Source organism: Microcaecilia unicolor, chromosome 9 (assembly GCF_901765095.1).
Source record: "Microcaecilia unicolor chromosome 9, aMicUni1.1, whole genome shotgun sequence".
Lineage (NCBI taxonomy): Eukaryota > Metazoa > Chordata > Amphibia > Gymnophiona > Siphonopidae > Microcaecilia > Microcaecilia unicolor.
Window position 1 is genome coordinate 59,667,646 of NC_044039.1, and position 22,592 is coordinate 59,690,237.

At 48.4% G+C, this 22,592-nt stretch overlaps 1 protein-coding gene across 1 annotated transcript in view; it reads left to right on the forward strand.

The window, feature by feature from the left end:
- IPO8 (importin 8) overlaps positions 1 to 22,592 on the forward strand; it is an 882,901-nt gene that overhangs the window by 398,243 nt on the left and 462,066 nt on the right. The window contains 1 exon segment of the mRNA XM_030214557.1: positions 7,108 to 7,207. Coding sequence (XP_030070417.1) covers positions 7,108 to 7,207 — 100 coding nt within the window.

Here is a 22,592-nt window from a genome sequence, read left to right on the forward strand (position 1 = left end):
TCCTTGGTGGACTCCACATTCAGGTATCCATGGGGGTGATCTTTCCGCATTCGTTGTTACTTGGTATGATCTTGTGGTCAGGAATCCTTTGAACCATTGGAGAACTGTGCCTCCTACTCCGAAGTATTCTAGTATGTGTAATAGTATTCCATGATTGACCATGTCAAAGGCACTGGACATGTCGAATTGTAGGAGTATGTTGTTACCAGTTGCAATTGCTTGTTTGAATGAGTTCATTGCAGATACTAGAACAGTTTCGGTACTGTGATTTGACCGAAATCCTGATTGAGATTCGTGTAGAATTGAGTGTTTATTTAGGTATTCGTTGAGTTGTTTCGACACTATGCCTTTCATGAGTTTGGTTGTGAGCGGGATAGATGCTACTGGGCGATAATTTGTTAGGTCCATTGTACTTTTCTTAGTGTCTTTTGGCAGCGGAGTAAGTAAGATGTTTTCTTTATCCGTGGGAAAGAGCCCATTTTGAAGCCTGTAGTTTACGTGATTCGTGAGGTCTGTTTTGAATTGTTTGGGTGCCGTTCTTATTAGGTTGGTAGGGAAAATGTCTAATTTGCTTTGCAATTTGGCATATTTTCCGAGCCAATGTGAGATTTCATCTGATGAGAGCGTGTCAAAATTGGTCCATGATCGATCTACTGGGTATTCCCCAGGTTTAGGGTCTAGGCATTCAAGGATGTTTGTGTAATCTGTTATGTTAGTGGGTATCATAAGTCAGAGCTTTATGATTTTTTCATTGAAGTATTTCGCAAGATTAGTTGCTGAAGGGGTGTCAGTATTATTAGAGGTAACTGGTGTAGTATTTAGGAGATTGTTTACAAGTGAGAAGAGTTTGTGTGTATCCTTGTAGTTTGGTCCTATTTTGGTTTTATAATACTTCCTTTTAGTTTGTCTGATTGTTTATTTGTATTTTCTTTGTAGTTGTTTCTAGTCTTTGAGTGTAAGTTCGTCTTTTTTCTTGCTCCATGCTCTTTCTAGTCTTCTGACCTGCGTTTTTAGTTCTTTCAATTCTTCGTTAAACCATGGTATTGAGTTTTTTCTATGTGAGGTTCTGGTTTGAAGTGGTGCTAGGTTGTCTAGTATTGTTCTGCATCTGTTGTCCCATTCTTGGAGAAATTGGGGTGAGTCTGTAGGTGTTGTCCATTCATCGTTGTAGAATTTGTTGCCAGAATATTAGTGGATCTATTTTGCCTCTCGTAGTATAGGTTTGTTGTTTTTGTTTTTGTTGTGTCTTTTTTGTTCTCCAGTGGAGGGACAGGTTTGCTCTGTAGTGATCGGACCATGGCGTGGCTGTCCATTTTATGTTCATTAGTGTGAGATTTGGTTCTGATGAGAATTTGTGGGTATTGATATCCAGTGGATAGGAGTGGCCTAGTGGTTAGGGTGGTGGACATTGATCCTGGAGAACTGAGGAACTGAGTTTGATTCCCACTTCAGGCACAGGCAGCTCCTTGTGACTCTGGGCAAGTCACTTAACCCTCCATTGCCCCATGTAAGCCGCATTGAGCCTGCCATGAGTGGGAAAGCGCAGGGTACAAATGTAACAAAAATAAGATAGTGCATGTCCTTTGTTATGAGTGGGTTGCAAGTTTGGCCAATGGAGCTCCCATAGTTGGAGGAAGTCCTTTCATTCGCGTACATTTCTTAAGTTAGTATCTTCAAGGTGCAGATTGATGTCTCCTGCTATGAGCAGGTTCTGGGTGGAAACACAAGTGTTTGATATGAAATCCAGAAAGTGTGTTTGTGACTCTTGCCAGTTACTTGGGGGTCTGTAAAATAAGATTAGGTTTAGGTGATCACGTAGGTTGGAGTGGTTGATTCTGACTGAAGCTATCTCGAGTTGGGGAAGAATAGATTCTGCTGTTGTTGTGACTGTGAATTGAGATTTATAGATTATTGCTATGCCTCCTCCTCTTTTTCCTTCTCTTGTCCAGTGGTAATTTTGTATCCTGGAGGGCAGAGCTCTAAAATTATTGGACCTTTGGAGTCATGGATCCAAGTTTCACTAATAAGTAGGAAGTTGAGATGGTCTTCTGTGATCCAGTCGGTTATTATTGTGGTTTTATTAACTACCGATCTGGCGTTGATGTATCCTATTTGTATTTTTTGGTGGTATTCAGTTGAGTTTGAGGTGGTGATAATTTCTAATAGCTGTCTGTCTTCTTGCTGTATGAGTTTGTTATGTACCTTCTTTCCTTTCTGTTGCTGGTGAGTGTGGATAGGCATGTTGTGTATGGGTTGTGCAGGTGATTTGTGAGTTGTGGAAGTGTTATTTCTATTAGGGGTTGTGAGTGCGTGGTGAGTTAGTGAGAGACAGTAGATAGGAATATTTTGATGGAGATCATATCAGTGTTAGTTTGTGTATTAGTTTGTGTTTTAAGAGTTAGAGATTCTGTTATCAAACAGTAATGCTATTACTTTATCAGAATAGTATTGTGTTACTATATCAGAAATACAATAATTTAGGATATTGTCATGCTTAGATTTGCAGAATATTGACTACAACAGTTTACAGTTCTAATATCAGAATAGTATTGTGTTATGGATCAGGGGCGTAGCTACGGGTGGGCCTGGGTGGGCCCAGGCCCACCCAATCTCGGCCTGGGCCTGCCCAGTCCTTTGGGACCCTCACCTACCACGATGACGATGACTTCGTTTTTTTGCCTGCAGCGGCCAGCGGGCGTAAAAGCAGCAAGCAGTGAGCCAGTCTCCACTCCGCGTCCTTCGCTTCCTGCCCTCTCAGCGTCCTGCCCGCCTGAAAGGAAATGACATCAGAGGAAGGCAGGACGGAACAGAGAGAGGGCAGGAAGCGAAGGACGGAGTCGAGACTGGCTCGCTGCTTGCTGCTTTTACGCTGCAACTTCGGGAGTGGAAGTGAGCCAGCCAGAGAAAAGCGATTTGGTTTCCACTCCTCCGCACAGCCATCGCCGTTCGCTCAAAACACAAGGCAAGCAAACCTGTGAGCTGCTGCATCCACGTTGTCGTTCTTTTGAGGGGGGGGCAGGGGAGATGCCAGATAGAATGGGGAAGGGGAGATACCAGATAGAATGGGGAAGGGGATTGAAATAAACAGGATGGGCAGGGGAGAGAGGAGAATTGCCGGACAACAGGGATTGATGGAGGGGGCAAGGGAGAGAGGAAATTTGCTGGAGATGGATGGAGGAGAAGGCAGGGGAGAATGAAGAGTTGCTGGACGGAGCGGAGGGCAGGGGAAGGGGAAGGAGGAGAATTGCTGGACATGGCTAGATGGAGGGAAAAGGGGAGAGAGGAAATTGGCTGGAGATGGATGGATGGAGGAGAGGGCAGGGGAGAATGGAGAGTTGCTGGACGGAGTGGAGGGAAGGGGAAGGAGGAGAATTGCTGGACATGGCTAGGTGGAGGGAAAAGGGGAGAGAGGAAATTGGCTGGAGATGGATGGATGGGGAGGAGAGGGCAGGGGAGAATGGAGAGTTGCTGGACGGAGCGGATGGAAGGGGAAGGAGGAGAATTGCTGGACATGGCTAGATGGAGGGAAAAGGGGAGAGAGGAAATTGGCTGGAGATGGATGGATGCAGGAGAGGGCAGGGGAGAATGGAGAGTTGCTGGACGGAGCGGAGGGCAGGGGAAGGAGGAGAATTGCTGGACATGGCTAGATGGAGGGAAAAGGGGAGAGAGGAAATTGGCTGGAGATGGAGGGGAGGGCAGAGGAGAGAGGAGAATTGCTGGATGGAGCGGAAGGCAGAGGAAGGAGGAGAATTGCTGGACATGGATGGATGGAGGGGCAGGGGAGAGAGGAAATTTGCTGGGTATGGATGGATGGAGGGGAGGGCAGAGGAGAGAGGAGAATTGCTGAACATGGATGGATGAATGCAGGGGACAGGACATTTGCTGGATATGGGTGGATGGAGGAGAGAGCAGGGGAGAATGGAGAGTTGCTGGATGGATGGAGGGAAGGGAGAGAAGTCAGGGAGGAGATGCGCATGGATGGAGGGGAGGGAAGAGAGGAGAAATGCTGGACATGGATGGAGTGGAGGGCAGGGAAGAGAAGGAAAATGTTGGACAAGGATGGAGGGGAGGGAAGACAGAGGAAGTAGAAGCACATGGATGGAGGGGAGTAAGGAGAAATGCTGGATATGGATGGAGGGAAAACTGCTGAGTTTAAGGGCTGGTTTGGAACACGTTGAGGGCAGATACTGAAACTTGAGGAAGGATAGGGACAGGGCTACAGATGGTAGACAGGACACGTAGGACACAGGAAGATGGTGGACATGGTGAGAGAAAAAATATCAGATGGAAAGAAGACACTGCATAAAACAGAAGACACTGGGACCAAAGCTACTACTACTATTTAGCATTTCTATAGCGCTACAAAGCATACGCAGCACTGCACAAACATAGAAGAAAGACAGTCCCTACTCAAAGAGCTTACAATCTAATAGACAAAAATAAAGCAAGCAAATCAATTAATGTGTAGAAAAAAGGTAGAAAAAAGTATTTTATTCAGAATTTATTAATTGGAATATGTCAGCTTTTGGAAATGTGAATCTGTGATATTTTGCATGTAAGTTTCAATTTTTCTGGTATTGCTGCATGCTGAGTCTGACTTCTTGAGTTAACTTTCCAGTTCAGTATTTTGCCTTCATATTTTTTTATTTCTAGTTCCTTGTGTCATGTCTGTTGTGTCATGTGTTTTTCATGTGTGATCAAGGTGCAGTATTCTGCTAGCATGTAGTATTTGCAGCCCTTTTTGTTTTGCTTTTTTTTTTTTTCACGAAGTAGTGTATTGGTGTTTTAGAGCCTAGTGTAATTACAGTTCTGCCTTTTCAAGCATAAGGTTGTAGCTCGTCCTGTCCTTGGAATTAGTGCTGTTATGGTTTAGTAAGGATATGAGTGTGTTTTTGCACAAGTTTGTGTATAGCATTTTGCAGTGGAGAGATTGTGGGATAATGTGATTATATTTAAAAATATCAATTTTTCCATTAAGTATATATGTGGTTATACTGATGCAGGGCAGCTGTTGGGCATCAAGTGAATTCTAAGGCATTATTTTGTAGGATCCCAAGAGACGCTACTCAAACTTATATAGACAGTGCGTGCCCACCCATATTATCCCTGGGCCCACCCAAAATCTCAGGTCTGGCTACGCCACTGCTCTCAGCTTGTATTTTGTTTCACCATGATGTAGACTTGATGTTAAAATTTTCTTCTTTTTTTCTTATTGTATCTGTTCTATTTTGCATTTTCTTCATGTATACTTTTGTATTATGTTAAAATTAAGAAAGAAAAAAGAAAAAATTGCCATCATGGAGGGAGGGGGGAATAATTTCATAAGTGTGCCTGCATTAAATGTCCAAAAATATAGTACCTTTATAAAATAGGCTTGTACAACTTGTACAATGACTCCTAGTAGCACTCAAAATTTACCCTTCTCCAAAGCTGTGTAAATGTGTGTTTGTACTCTTGTCTCTACATGCTTATTTTATAACTACTAACAGAGGCCCGTTTCTGTGTGAAATGAAACGGGCGCTAGCAAGGGCTCCCTCCCCCTCCTCCCAACCCCCCCTCACCCCCCCTGGGAGTTCCCTGCACCCCTGTCTTTGGAGTTCCACACCCCTGTTCATCAGTCCCTCTCTGTCCTCCGAGTTCGAGTCCCCTTCCCCTCTGAGTTCCATGCCCCCTACCTCCCTCCCTCCCTGTCCGTGTTCCAGGCCCCCCTCCCCTTCGAGTTTCAGGACCCCCCTCCCCTTACAGCTGCAGGACCCCCCTCCCCTTACAGTTGAAGGACCCCACCTCCCGTTCGACTTACAGGCCCCCACTTCCCGTTCGACTTCCAGGACCGCCCCTCCCCTTCCAGGACCCGCCCCTCCCCTCTTTCTCATCCCAGGACCCCCCCTCTCTCGTCCCAGGATCCCTTCCCCCCATCTCTTGTGACGTGCGCTCCGAGTTCCATAAACCTACGTTTTACCTCCTGCTCCGCCTGCAACAGTGAAGTCCAGCACGCACGGATGCCGCTTCAGACTGCCTTCGTTTTCGCTTCTGTTTCAGCTGTTCTTGTGGTCCCGCCCTTCCGCAAACAGGAAATGAGGGCGGGACCAGAGGCACAGCTGAAACAGAAGCGAAAGCAAAGGCAATCTGAAGCGGCATCCGTGCATGCTGGACTTCACTGTTGCCGGCGGAGCAGGAGGTAAAACGTTTTAAAGAACAGCCGGCACTTACGAAGGGCAGGGGCAGCCGCACACGTCCTGCTTGCACTTGGAGGCCACAGAGAGAGATGGAGGGAGGCGCTGGGTGGTGGAAATCGGAGGAGAGGGGGGTCGTGGAACTCGGACGGGATTGGGGCCGTCGGACGGGAGTGGGCCCGTGGAACTCGGACGGACGGGAGTGGAAGGAAGGAGGGAGGGAGGGAGGGTAGGGGGTCATGGAACTCGGGAGGGGGGGATTCTTTACTCACCTCCGGTGGCTGGTGCTGGGTTCCCTTCCCTCTCACTTCCCATTGGTCCGCCCTGTGACGTCATCCCCAGGGCGGACCAATAGGAACTGTGTTACGAACCCAAGCATCCAGACGGAGGTTAAAATTATTATATAGGAAGTGTACATACGTTACAGCTGTGTGCAAATTACATTCTCAGGGATGCTTATGCACAGATTGTGGAAAGGGCATGCACTTGCAGTGCACTTTTTTTTTTAAACATGTATTCCCACATGCAGTTTTATAACAGATATGTTTTCTGTGTGTAAAGTATACTTTACATGCAGAAAATAGTTTATAAAATTAACTCCCTTATGTTTAAGCCTAGTTGATTTTTTAAATTTGTTTTCTAGTTTTTATGCTGAGTTAACTGAAATCAATTGTTGACAGTATGGTTATTAAAAAAAAAATTGAACTGTCTAGTGTGCCTTTTCATTTTATAAACTTCATTGGTCAGACAGCTAGACAAGAATAGCAGAATAAAATGAAGCCACATACATGTGCTCCTGAGATATGCCTAAGAATGCAAACTGATTCTTGAAAAACACTTAAATGATGATGGACGCCTAAGCAAGCACATCAGTAAAGGATTAATTTCCATGTTTGGGATCTGTTTTTCTAGATTTGGCTTCTTTTCTCCTTAGGGTATATCTGAGGAGGTGATTTTTCCTCTCATGTGTTACAAAAATGAAGATGAAGAGTTATGGCAGGAAGACCCGTATGAGTATATTCGCATGAAATTCGGTGAGCAGTTGCATTTATTGTAGTGGGGGGGGGGGGGGGGGGGGGGGGACACTTCATTTTTGTTTAACTGTTCTCTGATTGGGATTGGGTGGAGGAGTTCTCTCTGAAGTTGTACCTTGGGGTGGGAAGGTTCCCCTTTGATGATCAGTCTGAAGCAGTAGATAGCTATAGTACACGGGAATGGAATTCTTGCTCCAGTTGGTTTTTGGAAGGACAAAGGAGAGAATCAGTGGTAGATGAAAGTGAACTGCAGACTATATTTGAGGGTTCCCCACCCCTCTTTTACAGTGACTCCTACCTGGAGTTCTGCTGAGAGCACACATGATAAATAGGCATCTTCAAAATTAAATAAACAGAAAAATGGGGTTCATAATGATCTGATTAGTTTTAACAGCCAGCCATAGTACCTAAAATATTTACATCTTCAAGTGATTTGCTCAGTCCTACAGCAGGAGAGATGAATTTTCAACCTAGATCAGTAAGGTGCCTATTTTCAAAAAGAGAAAAACTTCCAAAAAGTGGCATAAATCTGATCTGTATGTGGACGATTTTCTCACAAAAGCGTCCACATTGGTATTTTTGAAATAGGTTTTTAGATGTTTTTCTGTAAAGTTCATCAGAAGTGTGTTCAGATCACAAGGGAGCATGTCAGGGGCATGCATGTTAAGGGTGGGATCTGGGTGTTCCTAACACTTGGACGTTTTTCTGAGGGAATCAAAGATAAATTTCCCCTTACTCCCCCAGTGGTCACTAAACCCTCCCCACCCCCAAAAATGTGATTAAAAACATTACTTGCCAGCCTCAGATGTTATACTCAGGTCCATTAGAGCAGCATGCAGGTGCCTGGAGTAGTCTAGTAGTGGGTGCAGTGCACTGCAGATAGGTGAACCCACGTCCATACCTCCTCATATCTGTTATACGTGTGGTGGAAACTGTGAGCCCTCCAAGACTCCCCAGAAACCCACTGTACCCACATATATGTGCCCCCTTCACCGATAAGGGCTATTGTAGTGGCTTGATTTTGTTTGTTTTTCACTTGGACGTTTTTTTTCCCAAAATGGACGGACCAAAAAGATAAACACACAGAGCACAAAAACATCTAGCAAATAGCCATTTAAAGAAAGAAATGTACGTTTTTCTGTTTTGAAAATGGCTATATTCCCCACATGAATTTTGGATGTTTTTAGCAAAACATCCAAAGTTGGACTTAGACGTCATATCAAAAATACCCCTCTGTTTCACAGCTCCATTCTAGAACATGTCAGCCTGTGTTAGAATGCTGACTTACAAAACTTGTTAGCATAGTAACTAAGCATAGTTAACTCTTTAAAGAGCAACTATAATAGATCCTCCTGCAGCTTCCTGTCTTCACCCCTGATATACCCACATGCTGTTTGGACTGACCAGTAGTAGCCTATCCTGTCCTAGGATGGAGAGCTGTCTGCAGCATGCTGCAAAAGAGAATTCCAGATGCATGGGCTGACCAGAGTTTATCCCTGCTTCCTACAATGGGACCAGCAAATATTAAATGGTTAAAAAAAAATAAACAAGAGTTTCTGTATAAACTCTTGCAAATGTCAAAGCCGAATATATGTTCAAATATTACTTCTGCCTGGGAAAAAGATTTGAGAGTTTCACTTACAATCAAAGAATGGGAGGTTTTTTGGACAAAGACCATGCGTTCCTCATTATCTGCTGCCCTGCTGCAATCAGCATATTATATTGTACACAAATCCTACTGGACACCTGAAAAAACTTTCTAAAGTAAGATCTTCTGTATCCAACTTATGCTGGTCTTGTCAATCTGCAGTAGGGTCCCTAGAACACATGCTCTATTCCTGCATTAACCTGCAGCTCTATTGGAAATTGATCTGGAGATCCCTTCAGACAATATTTGATAATTCAGATGTCTTAACCTTTAAGGTACTAATTCTTAAAGCATCTACTCCTGGCCTATTAATTCCATTGAAACATGCTAAATTGTTTAATTTAATGATCTTGATTGCACTCCATCTGATAGTTCTACACTGGAAGAATAATCAACATGTCTCCTATCATGAGTGGTAGAATTGGCTTTGTTCATATAGGCGATATGAAGAAATAGCTGCTTTGAGAACAGGTCATATTTTGTCCTTTCGTAAAACTTTGTCATTGCTAGACAAATATGTAAGTTTAACGGCATAAGTTGGCTAATACCTGCTTGTTTTATTTGTTTACAGTATAAATTACTTGTTTAAATATGCTGTCTGTTATATTCAATGTTAATCCACTGTCATTTGTTTTTTCCTGCTTGCTGGACAGGGCTCACCGTTCCTCCCCAATGATCTGCAAACCCTAACGCCAGCTCAGAGCTGGCATAGGGTTAGGCCTCTTTAGCATGCATTAGCATGTTACTTGCACAAAGAGCCCTCGAGCACATTGTTTCACGCGCTTGAGGGCTCTAATCATGTGGCGGTAGCAAACGCCAGTGCTAGTGTGGCGCTAACAGCCTCTAGCACCGGTGTTTGCTTTTGATCATGAGTGCCTTAGTAATCTCATGAAACTCTCATCCCTTGTAGAGTGTGGCAGCAGATAAATCAGCGAAGATCTTTGCCACAGCTCCTTCCCAAGCAATGGTTCCTAATTATAGGTAGCTCTTAATATTTACTCTTTCTCAGAAGATCTTGATAAAATATCTTTTGGTTGATTAGATAACAGGGCTCCCAATGTGCGATGCACCCTCTCAGGCCCAGATGCATCAACCAAACGTTAAAAAATAAGAAACGTAAAAGTGCTTAACGATTTTTTAAAAACGAGGAATGCACTACAAAAACACTCCAGAAATGTTCGGATCGGTATTGCAAAGTAGGATGTATCACAGAATCGTTAAACCCATCGTTAATCAGAGCCTAAAGCATGCGCAGAGCAGCCAAGCGTTATGCTGGCTGCTCTGCCCATGCCACAAAGGCCCAGCTGTCAAAACAAAAAAAAACAACCCACAAACAGGTGTGTTTGGGGAGGGGGCAAAGGCCCCCCCCCCGCTGCTCTCTGCTCCCCCCCCCCCCCCCCCCCCCCCACGAAAAATCTCCAATTTTAGCAGCCCCGGGCCGGCCCTCCGCTCTTCCTGTGTATTCTCCCACATTAGCTCCGCCTCCTGCCATGCTCCAGTCCCATGCCCCGCCCCCGCCGCCCCCCCTCTGGTCGTGGCTACCGCTCCCCCCTCCAATGATCCCCCCCTTTGCCTTACCGGCCCGTGCAGCGCCTCTCACCTCTGCTGCACGGGCAAGAACAGCTGATCGGCGATTCAGAAGGCCTCCTCAGACGTCCCTTCTTTCTTCCTGGGCCCGCCCTCCTCTGACGTAGGTAAAATACGTCAGAGAAAGGCGGGCCCAGGAAGAAAGAAGGGACGTCTGAGGAGGCCTTCTGAATCGCCGATCAGCTGTTCTTGCCCGTGCAGCAGAGGTGAGAGGCGCTGCACGGGCCGGTAAGGCAAAGGGGGGGGGGGGGTCGTTGGAGGGGGGAGTGGCAGCCATGACCAAAGGGGGGGCGGCGGGGGCGGGGCACGGGACCGGAGCATGGCAGGAGGCGGAGCTAGTGTGGGAGAATACACAGGAAGAGAGGAGGGCCGGCCCGGGGCTGCTAAAATTGGAGATTTTTCGTGGGGGGGGGGGGGAGCAAGGCGTCCATACAGGACGCTCATGACGAGCGCCCTTGCCCCCTCCCAATCCCTTTTTTTTGTTTGTTTCTTTTTTGGTGCTGAGGGAGAGGGGAGCAGCGGCAACCTGGGGCGTCAATAAAGGACGCCCCTGACGCATTTTCGCCCACCCCCAGTTATTTTTTTAATGGATTTTGTAAACTTCTAGCAGACAGACAGCCCTAACGAGAGGTACAGACTCTCGTTCCATATCATCATGCTGATCAATCCATAGACTGGTGGGTTGTGTCCATCTACCAGCAGGTGGAGATAGAGAGCAATCCTTTTGCCTCCCTATATGTGGTCATGTGCTGCCGGAAACTCCCCAGTATGTTCTCTATCTCAGCAGGTGGTGGTCACACACAGCAGCAGCTCTGGCTAGGCCTCCAAGCCTAATTTTTAGGTTTTGTTGAGTGCCTGGGGTTGAGGGCTCTTCTTGAGCAAGTGCAAACCTGGTGGCGCCAGGTCCCTCCTTTTCTCCCCCCTCCCGCTGGCTCCGCTAAAAAAAAAAAAAAAATTTGGACGTTCTTAAGGGCGTTTATTTCGACGTTTATTTAAACGTTTATTGCAGCTACTCACTGGGACACCAGGTCGTTACAGCTCGGAGCGAGAAGCAGGTAATTTTTACCTTTTTATAGCGGGCAGGGGGTTCCCCGATTGATCTCCACGTGGCCTATGGCGTCGGAGGGCGAGGGCGCGAAGAATCGCTCCCCGGACCGCGTGTGCGCTTCTAGCGGGGATGCGGGGGTTTTAAAGTCTGATTCGCCCTCGTTGGGTGTCAGTTTGGAGGCCGGTCAGTGTCCCGGGTCTTCCTCCGGCACGGCGGTTTTTCCCGCCATAAACGCCCATCCCCCGCTGCTCGCCTCCGCCATCTTGGCCGGCCACTCTGCTCGGATGGCATCTTCTTGGGCCGCCCTTGAGCTGGGAGACGTTCATGCCATGGCCGCCCTTGATTTGGGCGACGGCAAAAAAGCGGCTAAAGTTAAGCGCCGTTCATCCCGCGTGGCTCCTTCGCGGAGTGTCGCGCCGGACGCCATCTTGGATGCGCAGCATGTTGCTCCCCCGCTCTTGCGAGCGCCGGTTGAGGATGCGTCTAGGGCTCTGGCCCAGGCTGCTGAAATACACAGTCTGGGGGGTTTCTCCCCCGAGTTTATTTTGATGCTGCATCAGGCTTTCCTTATGCAAAACGCTGCCCCTTCTCCCTTGTCCGATAACGGGGTTGAGGCCCCCGGAAGTAAACGCCCTCGGGTGGATTCCCAGGCCTTAGAGGACGCTGTTTCCTCTGATGTAGATGAGGGCAGCGTATCTGAGTTCTCCCAACGGTCCTTTGGGGATTCCTTGGAGGAGACGGATTCCCGCTCGGATGGAGCGGATGACCCCTCTGCAGCGCGGATCTTTCGCTCAGAGGATTTGCCCAACCTGTTACTGCAGGCCATGAGCATTTTGAAGATTTCCTCGCCAGAGGACGTCTCTCCCTCAGCCCCTGTTGGCTCTGCCATTATGCTGGGGACGAAGCGCCCGCCTAGAACCTTCCACGTGCATGATGCCATGCACACCTTAATTTCGACTCAATGGGATGTCCCGGAAGCGAGCCTCAAAGTGGCTAGGGCTATGTCCCGCCTCTATCCTTTGCCTGAAAGTGAACGTGAGGCCTTTCTTTGGCCTACCGTAGATTCTTTAATCACTGCGGTGACTAAGAAGACGGCGTTGCCGGTGGAAGGTGGCACGGCCCTAAAGGACGCCCAAGACAGAAGATTGGAAGCGGCTTTAAGGTCGTCCTTCGAGGCGGCTGCCTTAAGTTTGCAGGCCTCAGTTTGCGGCTCCTATGTGGCCAGGGCGTGCCAGACGATGGTGCAGCGGGCTTCCCCCTCGGATCCTTCCTTGAGGGCTGACTGGCCGGCCCTGGAATCGGGCTTGGCTTATTTGGCAGACTTACTGTATGATGTCTTGAGAGCCTCGGCTAAAGGCATGGCTCAGACAGTCTCTGCGCGGCGCTGGCTTTGGCTGAAACATTGGTCTGCGGACCACGCCTCTAAGTCCCGCCTGGCTAAGTTGCCTTTTAAAGGCAAGCTGCTCTTTGGGGTCGAGCTGGATAAAATCGTGACCGATCTCGGCACGTCTAAGGGCAAGAGGTTACCAGAGGTCAGGGCTCGGGCCAGTGCTCGCCCCGGTATCTCCAGAGGACGGTTTCAAGAAGCCCGTCGGTACCGCCCGGGCAAGTCGGGCTCCTCTGCCCCCTCTTCCTTCAAAAGGAACTTCTCCCCCAAGCAGCATTCCTTTCGCAGAGACCGCCGTCCCGGAGGTACGCCCTCCGGTCCTCCCCCAGGGTCTCGTACCCAATGACGGGGTCCTGGTCCATGGCCCAGTGCAGATTGGAGGACGCCTGTCCTCGTTTCTGGGCGAGTGGACCAAAGTAACTTCAGACGCTTGGGTGCTGGAAGTCATCAGAGACGGCTACAAGTTAGAGTTCTGCCAACCCTTAAGAGACGGGTTTGTACTCTCTCCCTGCAAGTCTCCGGTCAAAGCTGTGGCAGTGCAGCAGACCTTGGACAACCTGATCCGCCTGGGTGCGTTCGTTCCGGTGCCAGAAAATCAGACTGGCAAGGGACGTTACTCCATTTACTTTGTGGTACCAAAGAAAGGAGGTTCTGTCCGGCCTATCCTCGACCTCAAAGGGGTCAATCGGGCCTTGAAAGTGCGGCACTTTCGCATGGAGACTCTCCGCTCTGTTATAGCGGCAGTGAAGGCAGGAGAGTTCTTGGCTTCCTTGGACATCAAGGAAGCGTACCTGCATATTCCCATCTGGCCTCCTCATCAACGCTTTCTGCGTTTTGCAGTCCTGGGCCGACACTTCCAGTTCAGAGCCCTCCCTTTCGGGTTGGCTACTGCTCCGCGGACCTTCTCCAAAGTAATGGTGGTCATCGCGGCCTTCCTGCGAAAGGAAGGAGTACAAGTCCATCCTTATCTGGACGACTGGTTGATCCGAGCCCCCTCTTATGCAGAGTGCGGCAAAGCTGTGGACCGGGTGGTTGCTCTTTTGAGCTCCCTGGGGTGGATCATCAACTGGAAGAAGAGCCAGCTGCGCCCGACTCAGTCCCTGGAGTATCTGGGAGTTCGATTCGACACCCAAGTGGGCAGAGTGTTCCTGCCAGACAATCGGATTGTCAAGCTTCAGGCTCAGGTGGACCAGTTCCTAGTAGCCTCTCCTCTTCGGGCTTGGGACTATGTGCAGCTGTTGGGCTCTATGACGGCCACGATGGAAGTAGTGCCCTGGGCCAGTGCTCATATGAGACCACTACAACACTCTCTGCTGCAGCGCTGGACTCCGATGTCGGAGGATTATGCTGTGCACCTTCCTTTGGACCCAGCAGTGCGCAAGCCGCTGAGCTGGTGGATGCAGACAGACAAGTTGTCTGCAGGAATGCCTCTGGTGACCCCGGAGTGGATTGTCGTCACGACGGACGCCTCTTTGTCGGGCTGGGGAGCCCACTGCTTGGGAAGGACAGCGCAGGGGCTCTGGTCTCCTGCAGAGTCAAAGTGGTCTATCAACCTCCTGGAACTCAGAGCCATTCTGTTGGCGCTTTTGGAGTTCATCCCGGTACTGGCGTTGAGGCCAGTACGGGTCCTGTCGGACAATGCCACGGCTGTGGCCTATGTCAACCGCCAGGGAGGTACCAAGAGCGCCCCTCTAGCCAAGGAGGCCATGAATCTATGCCAGTGGGCGGAAGCAAACCTGGAACAGCTGTCAGCGGCCCACATTGCCGGAGTCATGAATGTCAAGGCGGACTTTCTCAGTCGCCATACCTTGGAGCCGGGAGAGTGGCAGCTATCTGCTCAGGCGTTCTTGGACATCATGAAGCGCTGGGGCCAGCCGAGCCTAGATCTGATGGCGTCATCGGCCAATTGCCAAGTGCCGCGCTTTTTCAGCAGAGGATGGGACCCTCGATCCCTGGGAGTAGATGCTCTTCTCCAACAGTGGCCGACACAAGAGCTTCTCTATGTGTTCCCGCCCTGGCCCATGTTGGGCAGGGTGCTAGACCGGGTGGCAAAGCATCCAAGCCGGATAATCCTGGTGGGTCCGGACTGGCCCAGACGTCCCTGGTATGCGGACTTGATAAGGCTCTCAGTCGACGATCCTCTGCGGCTGCCAGTGGAGCAGGGCCTGTTACATCAGGGTCCCGTGGTGATGATCCCTCCCCCTTTGGTCTTACGGCCTGGCTATTGAGCGGCAGCGTCTGAGAAAGAAGGGCTTCTCAGACAAGGTCATCGCCACTATGCTGAGAGCGAGGAAGCGCTCTACTTCTACTGCTTACACCAGGGTTTGGCGTATCTTTGCAGCGTGGTGTGAAGCAGGCTCACTTTCTCCCTTCACTGCTCCAATTTCTTCAGTGTTGGCGTTCCTGCAAGAAGGTCTGGAGAAAGGCCTGTCGCTCAGTTTCCTTAAAGTCCAGGTAGCGGCTCTGACTTGCTTCAGGGGCCGCCTGAAGGGTGTTTCCCTGGCTTCGCAGCCAGATGTGGTGCGCTTTCTCAAGGGAGTTAATCACCTGCGCCCTCCTCTGCACTCAGTGGTGCCTGCGTGGAATCTCAACCTGGTGCTAAGAGCATTGCAGAAGCCGCCTTTTGAACCCTTGTCGAGGGCATCTCTGAAAGACCTGACGTTGAAAGCAGTCTTTTTGGTGGCTATCACTTCAGCCAGAAGAGTTTCCGAGCTCCAGGCGCTCTCATGTAGAGAGCCTTTTCTGCAGTTCACTGAGGCAGGAGTGACTATTTGCACAGTGCCTTCCTTCCTGCCCAAGATTGTTTCTCGCTTCCATGTGAATCAGCAGCTCTGTCTCCCTTCCTTTCGTAGGGAGGACTACCCAGAGGAATACTCTGCTCTCAAATATCTGGATGTGAGACGTGTCATCATCAGATACTTGGAAGTGACCAATGATTTCCGGAAATCGGATCATCTGTTTGTCCTGTTTGCAGGTCCTCGTAAGGGTCTGCAGGCTGCTAAGCCTACAGTGGCAAGATGGGTCAAGGAAGCCATTGCAGCGGCTTATGTGGCCGCGGGGAAGGTGCCGCCTATCCAGCTGAAGGCTCACTCCACTAGAGCTCAGGCGGCCTCGATGGCAGAGGCCGGGTTCGTCTCCTTGGAAGAGATTTGCAAGGCGGCAACTTGGGCTTCGGCCCATACCTTCTCCAGGCACTACCGCTTGACTGTGGCTGCTCGGGTGGAGGCCCGGTTTGGAGTTTAAGTGTTGCGGTCAGGGAGTACTGCTTCGGTACATCCCACCAGTCTATGGATTGATCAGCATGATGATATGGAAAATTATGTATCATACCTGATAATTTTCTTTCCATTAATCATAGCTGATCAATCCATAGCCCCTCCCAGATATCTGTACTGTTTATATTCTGGTTGCATTTCAGGTTCAAGTTTAGTCTTCAGTTCCTGTTCAGGAGGACTTCGTGTTCAAGTTTTTCAATGAATTCTTCAAGAGTTGAGACGAATTTGTGTTACAGTGAGCTGCTCCATTCCTCTCCCCTCCGTTTTACGGGGCTGGATTGAGACTTAAATTCTGCCGGCGCTCCCTCCCGCTTCATGCGGCAGTAGGGCAGTTTTGTACCCCTCCCGCTTCTGCGGTGTTAGGGTCAGTCAGCTCCACCCGCGGTTGTAGTTGCAGGATAAGCCAGATCCCCCCGTATCGGCGGGTGTGGTGTCCCTCCCCCGCTCCGCGGGGATGAGCTGGACGGATTCCCCTCCCCCACTTGTGTGGGGATGAGCTGGGTTAATTCCCCTCCCCCGTTTCGGCGGTGGTGAGCTGGGCAGAGTGTCCCTTCGTGGGTGTAATTCTCTAAGTGCTGAGTCCTGCGGATGGAGCTTGGATATCGACATACTGAGGAGTTTCCGGCAGCACATGACCACATATAGGGAGGCAAAAGGATTGCTCTCTATCTCCACCTGCTGGTAGATGGACACAACCCACCAGTCTATGGATTGATCAGCTATGATTAATGGAAAGAAAATTATCAGGTATGATACATAATTTTACCTTAGATTTCACGGTGTTTCCTGCGTTAAACAAATCGGAAAAGGTTAGTGCATGTCATTTCAATGGGATTTGTAGACGAATTGCTCATCTGCATTCAGTTTTCGTTAGCTGCTACTGTCGTCGGAAAATAGGCTTTAGTGCATGGAAAGGATAGGAAATTCTTCCTTAAGGGCTCATTTAACGATGAAAAACGTTTAGTGCATCTGGGCCTCAGTCTCCAACTTGGGAAGTTCTTCTGTGTATTAATTGTATTAATACCTGTTCCACTGTAGAGTTTTCTGACTGAGCCTTAGAACTCCCAGAAGACTCAAGTTATTTCTTTGGGAATGGTTTTCGAGATTCTCGAGTTTAAGAAGGAACTTCTCAGCTTGAATATTCAATTCCTGATGAGTTTTTTCCTGTATTTTTTGAAGCAGCATCATGCTCTATGACTTTTTCTTACAAGTTTTGTAATTTCTGTCCCATATTGGCCACAGTAGCTCTTATATTAGCTAAGCCGACCTGAATTGTGTTACTGTTGCCTTCCAATACTGTTTTACTTTCTTTGAACCAATGCTGCAGATCCGCTGTAATCACCGCACTCAGATCACTCTTGAGCTCAGATGTATCACCACCATTGTCTTCACGGCTCGGCTTCGCACTTAGATTGCAGCACCATCTTGTTTTCCTCCCATTCCGCTGATTCGATGGCTACTGTAGTGTATGTTCTGATGCCCGTCACTCTCCTTTTATTCGCCATTACATTGTCCCTTGGTTCAGCCCAGGGACGTAGTCAGACAACAGATTTTGGGTGGGCCTAAGCAAGAAGTGGGTGGGCACCAAGTGTTCGCCCCCCCCCCCTCCCCCACTACAATCAGAAAAATATCTCAGCTGGCAGGAAAACGCTTCTTTCCACCTTGGCAGTCTGCAGCAGGCATGCACTGAAAACTGAGCATGTGCAGGTGCCAGTATCGTGCAGAGTAGCGTTTTCATTACCATCAGGGGGGAGTCTTCTGCTGGCAGAGCTTGGGATCCCTACCAGCCACCGCTAAACATGGGCTACTGTTGGGTGGGCCTGAGCCCTAAGTGGGTGGGCCCTGACCCCCCAGGCCCACCTGTGGCTACGCCACTGCCACTCCAGTGTACTGATGGAATTGCTGTTTGTTGGGGGAATCATTGGATAAGCAGATATATGCAGTCAAGCTTACAGGAGCAAGCAGCTTAAGTAGCCATTTGCCAGATGCAGATATTTTAAGAAAAAAGTAGAACATGTATTTCTCAAAAAAACTCAGTAGTTACTTGGAACCAGTGTTCCCTCTAAGGTGAGCGATTGCTCATACAAATCAGGAGCGTCGCTCACTTAAGATCAATTTGCGCTCACTTCAGAGGGATGCAGGAATAAAACTTTTTACTGCCCCGCATGAACGGTAAAACGTTTTGTTCCCACAGTAAAGAAATCCTTTCCTCCCTTCCCGTCTTTCTCCTCGTAGGTCTCACTTACAGGATCCTGCAGCCAGCAACGATTCACAGTAAGAGACTGTCTGCGTGGTCTCCCTCCTGCTGCATCCCGCCCTCTACTGCAACTTCCTGTTTAGCGTCAAAACAGGAAGTTCCAGTAGAAAGGGTGGGACGTGGCAGAAGGAAAGCCATAGAGATGGCCTCTGACTGTGAATCGCTGCCAGCTGCAGGAACCCAAGGAGATTGGATAAAAACAGGAGATGGGCTGCTGCATCCATGTTGTCGTTCTGTATTGCTGGTAGCATTTTTATTTAATCTCACTTATATTTGTAAACATGCCAGCTTGTGCAGCATACGGATGTACACAGAGGAAGTATAATATTATAAAAATGCACTTAATATTGTTCATTACTACTATTTACTACTGGTTGATATATAGCAGAAGTTAACCAAGTTTACTTCATGCTTTCTAATATAATTTTTAACAGCATTTTCTCATTTATTACCCAAATGTGAACACAATTATATTGTTAATATGTTTTTGGATGTTACTGAATTCAATTATTCTGTATCACTGTATTTCCAATTTTGGCATAGTATACGTCGTCACAAGGACAAAATATAAGAAAACCAGTGGACTGCATTAGAGGCTTATAGCCCGTTTAGTTATGTTTAAACAAATGAGAGATCTGCAGGAAAGAAAATATTTATTTTTATTATTTTGACTTATGAAAGCCACTTGTTCCTGAAACATTCTCAAAACATAATAATCCATTTGTACAAAAGAGATGAGGTGAAGATGTTAAAAACCAGGCTTCCCAAGGCAGGTTACAACAACAGTTAAGATGAACCCATTAGTAAACAGGATATCATCACTGAAATTTGGCCATGTATTACTGTTTGAAGTTGTTTTAGTGATATTTAGTTTTTATTTCATGACTAGTAAAAAAAGGCCCGTTTCTGACACAAATGAAACGGGCGCTAGCAAGGTTTTCCTCGGAGTGTGTATGTTTGGGAGAGAGTATGTGAGAGTGACTGTTTGAGAGTCAGAGTGAAAGTGTGATTGTGTGAGAGAGAGCGTGAGTCTGGTGTGAGTGGTTTGTGAGAGAGCGTGAGTCTGGGTGTGAGTGTGTTTGTGAGAGAGTGTGTGCAAGTGTGTGTGTGTGGGCGAGAGAGAGAGTGTGTGTGAGACACAGATTCTCTGTTTGTGTGAGTGTATGAGACCAAGCGAGTGTGTGAGTGACTGTGTGGCACATAGAGAGTGAATTTGATACAGTGTGAGACAGAGTGTGTGAGAGTGAGAGTCAGAAAGACATTGTATATGAGAGAGAGAGTGTGAGCCGTGCCCTCCCAATCCATGCCCATCTGTCCCCTGCCCCCTCCATTCATCCTTTTCCAGCAATTCCCCTCTGTCCCTGAGCCCTGCCCTCCCAATCCATGGCCATCCATGTTTGTCTGTCACCTGCCCCTCCATTCATCCCTATCCAGCATTTCCCCTCTCTGCCTGAAGCTGCCCTGCAATCCCTATCCATCCATGCCCATCTGTCCCCTCCATTCATCCCTATGCAGCAATTCCCTCTCCCTGAGTCCTGCCCTTCCAATCCATGCCCATCCATGCTCCTCTGTCACCTGGCCCCTCCATTTTTCCCTATCCAGCATTTCCCCTCTCTGCCTGAGGCCTGCTCTGCAATCCATATCCATCCATGCCCATCTGTCCCCTCCATTCATCCCTATCCAGCAATTCCCCTCTCCCTGAGTCCTGCCCTTCCAATCCATGCCCATCCATGCTCATCTGTCACCTGGCCCCTCCATTTTTCCATATCCAGCATTTCCCCTCTCTGCCTGAGGCCTGCTCTGCAATCCTATCCATCCATGCCCATCTGTCCCCTCCATTCATCCCTATCCAGCAATTCCGCGCTCCCTGAGTCCTGCCCTTCCAATCCATGCCCATCCATGCTCCTCTGTCACCTGGCCCCTCCATTTTTCCCTATCCAGCATTTCCCCTCTCTGCCTGAGGCCTGCTCTGCAATCCATATCCATCCATGCCCATCTGTCCCCTCCATTCATCCCTATCCAGCAATTCCCTCTCCCTGAGTCCTGCCCTTCCAATCCATGCCCATCCATGCTCCTCTGTCACCTGGCCCCTCCATTTTTCCCTATCCAGCATTTCCCCTCTCTGCCTGAGGCTGCTCTGCAATCCATATCCATCCATGCCCATCTGTCCCCTCCATTCATCCCTATCCAGCAATTCCCCTCTCCCTGAGTCCTGCCCTTCCAATCCATGCCCATCCATGCTCATCTGTCACCTGGCCCCTCCATTTTTCCCTATCCAGCAATTTCCCTCTCTCCCTGAGTCCTGCCCTCCCAATCCATGCCCATCCATGCTCCTCTGTCCCCTGCCCCCCTCCATTCATCCATTTCCAGTAATTCCCCTCTCTCCCTGTGCCCTGCCCTCCTAATCCATACCCATCCATGCTCCTCTGTCCCCTGCCGCCTCCATTCATCCTTTTCCAGCAAGTCCCCTCTCGCCCTTCCATGACCCCCCCCCTCGCATCCATGCTACGCTCTCTCCCATGTCCCAGCCTGGCCCGCCCTTTTCTCCCCCCCCCCCTTCGCATCCATGCCCCCCCCCCCCTCGCATCCATGCCCCCCCCCACCCCTTCGCATCCATGCATCCCTTTTTTTTTTTTTTTTTTATTCTTTTTAACTTTACCTCCGTGGCGGTTCGTGCAGCGAAGCGTCAGGGAAGGAGGCGGCGCTCCCGACGTCTAGCTTTCCCTTCGCTGTGTTCCGCCTTGGCGGAACACAGCGAAGGGAAGGCTAGACATCGGGAGCGCCGCCTCCTTCCCTGACGTTTCGCTTCCGGATTTGTTTGTTTTGTCGCGAGGGCGGGGCAGAGACGGCTGGCTGGCTTGAAGGCTTCACACCACGAATCCACGAACCCTTCAGCCTCAGCCTGGGAGTGACGTCAGATGGCTTCAAGGCTTCAGGCTTCAAGGCTTCAGGCTTCAGGCTTCAAGGCTTCACAGAACGTTGTCCTCAGAACGTTGAGGGTGCGTTTTATTATATTAGATATGTATATCTGCTTATGGGAAGCTTTCAAATTAAAAAAAAAAGCCATCGAATAAGTTAAAAAAAAAATCTTTTGTCCTTCACCTTTTAAGGCACTGCCTTTCCAACTGGAACAGCTTTTGACTTTTTACAGTTGGACCACACAGCTTGGTGGACTATTTTCAGCACTCGCTCAAAAATATTTTTTGCATTCAGCAGGTCACTCCGTAGAAGGAACACTGCTTGTAACGGGTTTTTTGAGAAAGCTAAACATATTTGCAGTTTGGAAACAGGAGAAGAGAAAACAGCAGTCACAATCTTTTTCTTATAAGCACATGGTAGTTCCATTTCCTCTGTTCTGGGACCTCTCATCAATATAGTTTTAGAAGTATTGTTGTTAGCAAAGAATATTAACACACACTACTCCAGTACTGGCCTTTTTCACAAAGTCCTGTGAAATTCTGTGGATTCTTGTATTTGTCAATAACTCAATTCAGGACAATTTCTTACATTTTTTTAAGACAAAATGTTAACTCTAACGTTTCCAGATTGACATGCATGCATACTCAAGGTCTTCATGCCTAGGACCCTAGTTTTTCTTGGACAGAAAATATTATATCAATTTCCCTTCTAACTTGTCTACCTTTTACCAAGTTTCATCACACATTTCACAAATTCCTACCTAAAGTAATACTGAAATTTCACTTTAAATGGTTAGATGTCCTACGAGCAATTCTCCCCCTGTCATTTATTCATAAAGGTGAACAAGCCTACCACAGCCTGTATTATAAGAGATCTGCCACTTTCTACCTTGAGTGGATGAAAGTCCATAAAAGGTCCACCTAACTTTTTATTTCTTTTGATCTGAACAGCCTGGGATACCATCATAAATGGTATGAGTCAGAGGAATAAAGAAGCAAGGAGACAGCTTCAAAGTTTTAAAAATATTAAATCAAAAATTAAATTGATACAGGAGTCATGTGATGCAGTAAGCAGCTTTGGACGTGCTGATCCTGAGCTGCTCAGGTCCCCATCCTTAACTCGGTAAAAATCCTCCCTCCTCACCTGGTCAGCGGTTTAAAACCTCGACATTCCTGCTAACGCTGTGTATGGACAAATATATTACTAGAATCCCACATGGCGTCCGCTTCTAAATCTCCGAGGAAGAAAGATGAGGGTGGCTGAG